The sequence below is a fragment of the Camponotus floridanus genome, unplaced genomic scaffold (assembly GCF_003227725.1).
Source record: "Camponotus floridanus strain SB8 unplaced genomic scaffold, Cflo_v7.5 scaffold24, whole genome shotgun sequence".
In the NCBI taxonomy this organism is placed as follows: Eukaryota; Metazoa; Arthropoda; class Insecta; order Hymenoptera; family Formicidae; genus Camponotus; species Camponotus floridanus.
Genome location: NW_020229370.1, coordinates 1,939,639 through 1,949,709, shown reverse-complemented (window position 1 = coordinate 1,949,709; position 10,071 = coordinate 1,939,639). Strand labels below are relative to the sequence as shown.

At 32.9% G+C, this 10,071-nt stretch overlaps 1 protein-coding gene across 1 annotated transcript; it reads right to left on the bottom strand.

Moving 5' to 3' along the window:
- Nucleotides 1-1,446: 1,446 nt before the first annotated feature.
- On the bottom strand, nt 1,447-9,283 carry LOC105256978 (IDLSRF-like peptide). Its single transcript, XM_011267297.3, has 4 exons — nt 8,544-9,283; nt 4,286-4,414; nt 3,297-3,449; nt 1,447-2,916 (listed from the first exon to the last, which is right to left on the bottom strand). Exons 1-4 carry the CDS (start codon nt 8,671-8,673, stop codon nt 2,723-2,725), a joined length of 606 nt encoding a protein of 201 aa, XP_011265599.1. The 5' UTR covers nt 8,674-9,283; the 3' UTR covers nt 1,447-2,722.
- Between the last annotated feature and the right edge of the window lie 788 nt (nt 9,284-10,071).

Genomic DNA, 10,071 nt, shown 5'->3' with positions numbered 1-10,071 from the left:
AGCGCGACGGAAAGCGCTACCTCGAGAGAATCTGCGGTACATTGTTATACTTTATTATATATAATATATATATTTTTTTAATATATATATATAATTTTTATTGATATGTATGTGTATTGATATGTATCGTGTTGCCGTAATGAAAATATCAATAATCGTTAGCATTATATATATAATATATATCTTGCTTTGTTTCCTGTAGTGAATAAAATACGCGTCATACCCTGAAAGAACGCGACGCGATGCTCCATATTTCTTCTTTTGTACCCATTTTCTCTTTAAAACGCACACGTTCGACACTGTCGTGTGATTTTACGTTACGACTACGTGACGTTCGATTGCACTGAGAAAAATTAAGAGCATCTAAATCCTTAGATTCGAAAGATGATATTTTCACCGCATGTTTGACACATTAAATACTACTTGCGTCATTTCGTCTTACACTCGAATGCCACCTTGATCAAGGCAAAAATTTCACCCGTCAAATGCGGTGAAAATATAAATCGAAGAGTTTCTCGATATGACATTTATCTATGCTATAATTTTATTTCTTTTTATATACTTGATATGTTATAGAGTTGCGTCGTGAAACTTATCGCGAATAGAAGCGATTTTTGCGATAATAAAGCTAAGTTAAAAAATATACACATAAAGAGAGAACATCGACTTAAATCAATATACTGTTCCAGCAGTAATCGTCTAAATTCGAATAAAATCGTCTATCATCTCTTAATACATACTACTCTATAATTAATATAACAAAAAATTCACAGCATGTTCGTTTGGTTTAAAAGTACGTTAGAAAGGTATCTCGAGAGAATAATAATCGTTGCGTGAAATTTCTTTACGATGCGCAGAAATAACTGTAAGAATATATATAAATCTCTAAGTGCGACTTCTCCCCCGCTCTCGCCTCTCTAGCTCACCATCAAGAAACGCAACTTCAATAACAATACACAGAGAAAAATATCATTCTACTGTCAAGAAAAGCGATTACTCAGTTTATTTTTCTTTTTTAAATTTAAGTAATAGTTTTTTTCAACAAGAATATATTCTTAATAATAGTTTTAAAATACTTATCACAAGTGTTAAAAAAATCTCATTGTCATGAATAAAACACTTATCACAAGTGTTAAAAAAATCTCATTGTCATGTACTCAAAAGAAGAATTTATTTTCTCTTTAAAAATATTGTAAAGTTGTGTCAAAAAAAATCGAACTTATTTTATATATTAAGCAAACCAAATTTATGTTTTAATTTAATATCCTTGATTAAAATACCGCAATTACTAAAATTCAGAATATATTCAATTAAATTTAATGTGGTGAATTTATGATATATTTGCAGATATAAACTTATGATATATACTTAAAATAAATAATATTTACTTGAATGCAGTATACATTTTTCTCTGTGTAGGTTCGATAGTTGTGTAATTTTTAAAAAATAACTATATTAAATTATATACAATGAGCTATTATAACATTGGATTTCTAAAGAATTTATTCTATTAAGAATTTTGTTCCACATAATCTTCTTCAAAGAAGAGTGATGCAATTTTCATAAAAAACCACTTTGCCATCTCTGAACGCAATTATTTTCCTCTTACAAAGTTTCTTCTGTGAAATTTAAAGATGGCAATCTCGTCGCAAATGTTTCAGAAGCGGCTTATTAAATTTCAGAAGATTACATTAATAAATGGGATTAAATTTAGACAAGAAACTTTTCTACTAATTCATTAATATTTCAAGTGATAATTTTGGAAAGAGAAAAGAAGAGCTGTATATAACGTGACTTGTGTAAATTTTAAGTAATTTAAATGTACAATAAATTAAATAATTATATGGCTACCAATCACGAACGATTCGCCACACATCACTTATGTAAGATGATGTATGTGCTAGCAATATCGAAGATAAAGTTAGAATAAAACCGGGGCATACAGCAGCACATATGCATCAGTTATAGTGTAGTCGTTATAAACAACATGAGGAAGCTCAATATTTTAAAAATAGGTCAACTGAAAGAGAGCTTATTATTCGGTTTATATGAAAAAAATTACGTTGCGCAACCAATAATAAAAGAAGAGAGTAAACGTTAAAAGCTTCCGAAACATTCACGAAAATTTTAACACGTGATATTATTATTAATAATGTAGAAAACAGTAGAAAAAAGGTAAGATAAAAATATTGCAAATTGTAAATAAGTTAACATAGTATTTTTTCAGTGCTGGTATTTTCATGCAGATTTGCGTAAAATTGCAATACTCAACACTAATAAAAAATCGCAATGATAAACCCTCCATAAGCGTACACGATATGACGATTGGTTACTAACCATGTCTCTTAATAATTATATTCTTTCCTAAACAAATTGATAATAACGCGATTATAACGCGAGTATAACAAGATTAGAGTTATCTATGATTGCCATACAAAATATGCGAAACGAAGATCTGCCTGATCGCTCGTCACGCAAATCATCTCGATGATCATCTCGATGCTCGGTGATTGCGTTCATCACGTTGAAGCAAGAGCAGAGGATTCGCGAGAGAAATAGGGGAAGAAAGAAAAGTAACGGTCTACATTCTGCATGCGAGAACTCGTGAAAAAAAGAGGTGTTCACGAAAAGAACGAGATTTAGGCTTCATCAAACAAAGGGTCTGCTGATGCGACGACAACGGCGGCGACTCGTCATCGACGGTGGCGGATGTGATTGTCGTTCAATCGAGAAAGCCCGTTTTAACGAGCTTCTCAAGGAAGAATTTGACGTCGCCCAGCTCGGAGTCCTTGATACCGATCGATTTCAGCATACCCAAGTCGCCGTTCTCCACTGCCATGAAGACTGAGCGCAGATGCTCGAGATCCGAGCGCATCAGGTGCAACGCTGCGCCAAAATCCTCGATCGTTTGCGATTCTGACGGCCGAAATAGATTGTTAAAAACCAGATTGCAAAACTAAATAGCAAATTCGAGAGTAAAATAATAATAAAAGAAATGAGGACACGAGTTTTTCTGGACATAAGCTCGGAAAGTTTGTGTATATCTGATTTGTCATACGATTTAAACGAAGTGTATTAAACCGATCATTAATTTTAATACGACGGTTCTTGCTTGTTTTAGATTTCTAATACATAGTCTAAATTTATATTATATTATTACCTTCATAACGACGTTAAGACTTAATGACGAAGAGCAAGTCGAATAATTTGATATCTTATTTGTACTAAACAAGTCTTGCGTTGTAAAATTCTTACTCTTATTTGACCTAATATTTTATTTAATTGCGAAAACTTACCAGACAGCGCGATGGCCACTTTTTCCACACCACCGAGAGGCTTCAGCGTATCACGCGCTTTATTTCCGAACAGCTTCTCCAAATAATTGGGACCGTGGCTTGCCAGCAGAGACTGCAGAAAAGTGGCGGTTTCTTCTACGGGTGGTCGTTTGGCTGCAACAGAGAAGTTAAATATAAAAAAAAGAATAAATAAACAATAAATAGAGTTAAAATAAATAGAGTTTTTACAATAACTTATCCTCATAAACATTGTAATTAAAATTAATATAATTTTCTTTACACCTCGGAAAAGAGACAAGGAAGCAATTATATCTTAATTAATCGATACTTACAAGACCGGTCCATAGAAAGAGAAAAGCAGGTGCGATAATAACTCTCGGTGTAAACGCACCGAACGAGTACAGTAATCCCCCCCTTATTATGATGTTCGGTGCAGCTGCACGGAACATCATCAGGTGCATCAATACCGAGCGGTAGTGTTTATACAACGAGATACATTGATATTGTGTTTGCAACATAATATAATGTTTACAACAATATAATGTTTATAATTTGTTGTTGTATAATTTGTAACATAATATGATGATCAGTATTTAAACAGAGATTATTTATATCTAAATTTATATTATTTATATTTAAAAAATTAAATATTAAAAATTAAATATTAAAAATATTTATATAAGTATATATTTAGTATTTTTATATAAATTATCTTTTATATACAACATAATATAATAGATATTTAGATTAAATCGCATAATAATTCTACGTGAAAAAATCACGAATGGAATGAATATACATATAAAGAAAAATCAGATATTGTTCATATTATTATTGGCACGAGCTAATTTATTTACTTTAACAAAAAATTGAATAAAAAAAGCTGCAAAAAAATTGAATAAAAAAATTTAACTTCTTATGCGTGTAATTAAATTGGCTTACTCATTGCTTAATATTGCGCATTGATTCAATTAAATTAATTATCTCACCTGCGGTACACAATCTGGAGTCCTCGTCGTATCCGTCTTGACAATCGGGTGCGCCGTCACAAAGATACTGTATCGAGATGCAGAGACCGTCGCCCGGACACTTGAAGGGTTCGTACGGGTGACAAGCATCTGAAAAGTATACACAGATAAAGGCATCTGGATCTGAGCAACGAGAGAAAAATCTAACGCATACATTTTCCGAGCAAAATCCGAGACGAAAATAGAAACGCGTGCGTATATACACGGGGTGATTTAATTACCCGCGGAAATGAAAGTTCAAAAGGGCGCGACATGTTCTCATCGGTGTCGCGCGATTAAATTACGACGACAAAGCTAGGGATCTCTGAAACGGAATAATGCGTTAGCACCCTTTTGCACGAGAAGCTTTCGAGATAATTGGAAGGACATGCAATCGCATTAAATTATAGAGATTAGGATCGATTAATGGTCATAATAAATCGTCACAATTTTACTCTTACATTTTTTTACAACTGGCCAAATCTTTTCATCAATTTTTTTTATATAAAAAAATTAATTTTCTCGTATTTCTTTCTATTTAATCAAAATAAAAAAAAAACGTGCACGTTTTAAAATAAAATTAGATTTCATGAAAGCTTTTCAAAAACGTAAACGTAAACGATCGTATGTCTCCTAAGGAAATAAAAGAGTCTTAAAGGGTCTTTTTCTTGGGAATCCTATTTCCGTGGAGGTCACAAGTACGGATATATTACATATAAAAAATCCAGCAAAAAGGAACTCTCATCTCTGATAATTTCAAGAGGGAATATATTCTGTAATATTACGTGAGACCTTTTTTTATCTCTTTGTATATACGTGTATACTATATATACGTATATACTATATATACGTATATCCTATTCAACGAAGTAAATATTGTAACGTTTAATTTTTAATATCCGTACATTTGTCTCTTAATTCGTATTTTTATTTAAAAAAAGAATCCTGTTTTATCGAAAAAAAGAAAATAATTTTTCATCTCAATTGCTGTGTTGATAAAAAAAAATGTCAATTGCATATGCTATCGCCAGCAGGTACTTAACAATCGATTGTGTAATATTGTGTCACATTTGTTATATATACATGATCGCCCACGCGATAATTTCAACGCACTGAAACGCAATTTGTAAAATACGAATGACGTCATACTCACTCAAAGCCCCTACGGTCAATTTTGTGTGTGTGTGACCGTATATTTGATTAATTCAATATCCCTCCACCAAACATAAAAACCTACATCGAACCGTCATATGTGCCGATGTAGCTCCATTTCAACGCTGTTAAATTATTCTGTGTGAATATATTACAAGAGTTTTTTTCTCAAATGTTTACATAAAACGCCTACGCATTCATAATCCGAAAAAATACTTTTTCAAAAATTTGTCGCATCAAACATATCAAAAAATGCTATTGCATTTTTTAGAAGCATTAAATATTCTCGACAGCACCAGAAAAATAAAAGATATTAAATTATGCAAGTATTTATAATTCTTTTCACGTGTTTAGATGAGACAGTTACGTACTTTAATAAGCGCTTAACAATATTACAGGTAAATATTTCAGCGATCAACAAGAAGCGTTGATTCCCCAGAGAGGATATATGTAGTCATTACTCCTATGGGATCAATTCTCGATGTTTATTTCGAATAAAATGGTCGTAGAGGGAATATTTAAAACAATTTATCACGTAAATATATACTTTTTACAGCTAACGAATATTTATGACGATAGATATGAGAAATTTTTAATATCGATGATTATCACATCGCTTAGACTTCCCCCTAGATGCATTTTATTTGAATAAGTAAATTTATTAATACTTTGTATCTTGTTTCTCAGTTTTTCACATTTGATACGAATTTCAATTAATGTTTTCTTTGATAAAAGCATGTCTGAATTTATTTTTCAGAGATGATTTGTATTTTGCTCTTTCAGTTACAATTATTTTGTTCAAAAATAAATAAAAGATAGAAAAATATAAAAAATATTTAAAATATTGCCTGAATTTTTCAAAATGAAATTTCTCTTCATTTTATTCCTTTTTTATTTTTAATTTTTCTTTTATTTTAATTAAAATAAATTTGCCGTAGAAAAAGAAACTCGATAATAAAAAAGTAAATAATTTATTTTTGATAAGATTCAAAAAATATATTTTTTATTTCTTATTTCTCATTTGATCACCGATAAAATGGTGAATTTCCGCAAATTAAAAATTCCAAAAAAATAGAGAAGGGTATAGATAAATATGAAAGATAAGAACTCTTTATCAGAACAGAATGTCGTATGAATCTTGACACGTTTGACTCGCTTCGCGACAATTCCGACCCTGGATGACAGGGACATTGAATAAAAAAAAACGCGTTTTTCTAAATGTCATCAGCGAATATAAATGCGACTATATACGACTCGGTATGCCAAGTACGCGCGTTATTGACCGTCCGTGTAACTATATCCGCCAGAGAGCACACTCCCACATGGTCGGGAGTTTCAGCGAAACATAGTTCTGTCATATAATCGTGCCCTCCGCACCCGTCAACTTTAATAGCTGTTAGGAGGAGCGTGATAACGCAAAAGGGACAATATCGTTTCCTAGAAGCTTCCTTTACTTCGTATCCCTATAAACGCCGTGCGTGGGCATGATATAAAATATTTATCCATTGAAGTATGTAAGCTAAAGCTTCTACATGACATATGCTTCTAACTCCTTTGCCTCATTTTATTTTTTTAAAATAATCTCTGACATGATCTTCAGTTAATCTCAAATGAACTTTACATAATTACAGAATTTTCATTTATAAAACGGTGTTTAGTTACATTAATAACGTAACGCTAAAAATTAAATTTTGCTATAAATAAATCTCCTTGATTTTCGCGAAAAAAATTATATCATCAAGAAATTATATTATTTAAATAATGATAAAGAGAAGTGAAACAGTCTATATATAATCTGGCAAGAGCGAAGAAATTAAACAGATTTATAAATAAGTTTTCTCTGTTAAAAAACTCAATTTATTTCATTTATATATCTATTTAATAATCTTGTTGTTTTCTCAATTAGAGAATTTCATAATCACGCAAGCTACAAATTAAATTTCTCATAATCTTACGTAAAACATTTCTGCAGTTACAATTACAGTAGTAGATATCATGTTTGAGTAGATAGGGATAAAGATATGGTACACATTCACGAGTCTTATATCTACAAGATACTATTTATATTATTTGTTTGTATGTATATCATTGATAATTACAATTTGTCGTTGTTAGAAAGCTGAGACGATTAAAGAAGCTTTGTTAAATACTAATATGATATGTACTATTGTAACTGTAGAAATGTTTTACGTAAGAGTATGAGAAAATTAATTTGTAGTTTGCGTGATTATAAAATTCTCTAATGTGTATTTCTAAAAATATATATATGTGTATATATATATATATATATATATATATATATATATATATTTTTTAGCATCATAGGCAGATTTTTCGTAAAATATTTTTGATGAAATTTTTATTTTAATTTTAGGCAAGATATTAAAATGAAAAGCTGGCATAAAAACATCTAAGAATAATTAATAAAAATTGATAATATTTGATCATTTCTTTTGTAACTTCATGTATATATAATATATATTGTAACGTTTATATATATAATAAAAAGATGAAAAATGAAATTTTATAAAAACATGCACATATTGATATATCGATTATATTAGTAAGACATAAAATAAACTATACAGAGATAGAAAGAAATATTTTCAAAGTATAAAATGTAAATTTTTCACATGAAATTGTATAAATTTTTTACGATAAAGAAAGATTATAATAGATGTTTATAAGTTTGGAAAATCTAATGTGTATGTGTGTATTTTATTTTCATTTAAACATTCTCTCTTTGCAAAAATAAAAATTTGCGTATTAAATTTCATTCGTAATTGAAGTTTCATCAAAATATTTCTGTCTATATAAATGTATTCCATTTCCATGTTTTTTAAAAAGGCAATTTTAAAGACCTATGTTTTTTTAAAAGATCTGATTTAAATTTTGTATTTATATCATTATATATGCGTGATTTCCCTTTCGCGCTCTCATCTAGAACTCTTTTGTCGCTAGCGCGGATCTCGGAGTCGTGCTTTTTCGAAGTCTGCGACGTCTGCGAGACTTCTACATGCCATCATCGTCGTCTCTGTGATGTCTCTCCTTTTCGTTCCTGCTGTCAATCTCATTGATGATCACTTACCCGAGCGTTTCGTGTTGATGTGGCCGTAGAAGCGGCTGAGGTCGATCGCCATGATGGCGCGCGGAAAAGCGGCGCAAGCCGTCAGGGCGATGCCAAGTGCAACCGCGCCGTTGCAGAATCTCCGTACCATACTCTCTCTTCACGGATGCTCGATGAGTGCTCGATGCGACTTCCGCTCCGACTTGCTGCTGGCGAGTCCCTGCGCGTGTCCGAATTCCCTTTTTCTCACCAGGACCTCTTCTTTCTAAGAAACTCTAAATTCCTCCTCGCGAACGCGAACGAAGAGGGTGATGTATCGTCACCCTGCGAGAATCACCTACTCGCTCGCTTGCCCGCTGGTACCTGTGCACCACCAAGGTTCGAGGTTCGTAACTCCTCGGGGAGGGTGGCTCGTGCAAGGTTCCTCGCCCCGAGAGGACTCCGCTTCGGTTATACGCGTGTGGGGATGAGAATGTTACGGCGGGGTCGCTCCCACCACTTGATCTCACCCTTTCTTCGGAATCTTTCCGAACAGGATTTCCCTCTTTCTTTCGCTCGCCAAGTCTCTCTCTCTCGAACTGTTTCCCCTTGGTCCGCTCACCCTTCCTGCTCTCGCCACTTCCTTTTTCTTCTTATGCCCGTAAGGGAAGAGACACCCCGCTGGCGCGTGACAGTGGGTGCACAGCCACACTGCGAACGCACCTGCTACGTACACTCGTCGAGCGGCAGATCTCACCTGAGGCGCTGGCTCATGGAGGGGGTGTATGTGGGAGGCCAGCCGGCCAATCGGGCAGCGCGAGATCGCGACTCTACCCTGGAACACCCACGCTCGCTCGGTCACATCGATTTCAACCTCTCATTATTCAATGGCGTAATGAAAGCTATGTGTATAAATCGACTATATTTTTACCTTTTCCGTCCCATGTTTTATCGTTTTATTAAATTTTAACGTAACTCGCCGCTATTTCTCTCTTTCTCGCTTCACAAGCAAAATGACATATGTTATCTTTATCCGATGTTCCGCAATTCGTCGTTATGCTCATATCACACAAGCGGCTCACGGCTGCGACTATGACTCAAAAAAAATAGGTCGAAAGCTAAATGGCAGTCGTCAGTCGCTGACCATTGCTTTCTGATTAGTTCTAAAATTTGTAATATTCTCGTTAACTAACTATTGCTCTATGATATTCAAAACTGATTTAAAAAATGAAAGACGAGCAAATACCACGTGTTTTCGAGAAAACTCTGATATTCAAATCATATGTTTATTCCTTCTGTCAAATAATTTGCGCGGCAATCACAAAAGGCGCTACTATCCACAAATTAGTTTGCGAATGCTGCCGGCTACAGCCGGCGCTCATCTTTGCGACTCACATCCTGGATGTGGGTTATAGCCGGCGTTAGAAGCGAAAGAGTTAAATAAATTATGAAATATTTTATAATATTTTAGCTTTTGCTGCATTTTCTACTTAAATATGTATATATATATATATAAAATATAAATTTATATATATATATATATATATATATATATATATAAATTTTTTAA

Coding starts and splice junctions, on each gene's coding strand:
- LOC105256978 (XM_011267297.3), bottom strand. CDS start 8,673: ATGGTACGGAGATTCTGCAACGGCGCGGTTGCACTTGGCATCGCCCTG. Junction 4,415..8,543: donor CATCAACACGAAACGCTCGG/GTAAGTGATCAT, acceptor TATACTTTTCAG/ATGCTTGTCACCCGTACGAA. Junction 2,917..3,296: donor AGTGGCCATCGCGCTGTCTG/GTAAGTTTTCGC, acceptor TTCGGCCGTCAG/AATCGCAAACGATCGAGGAT.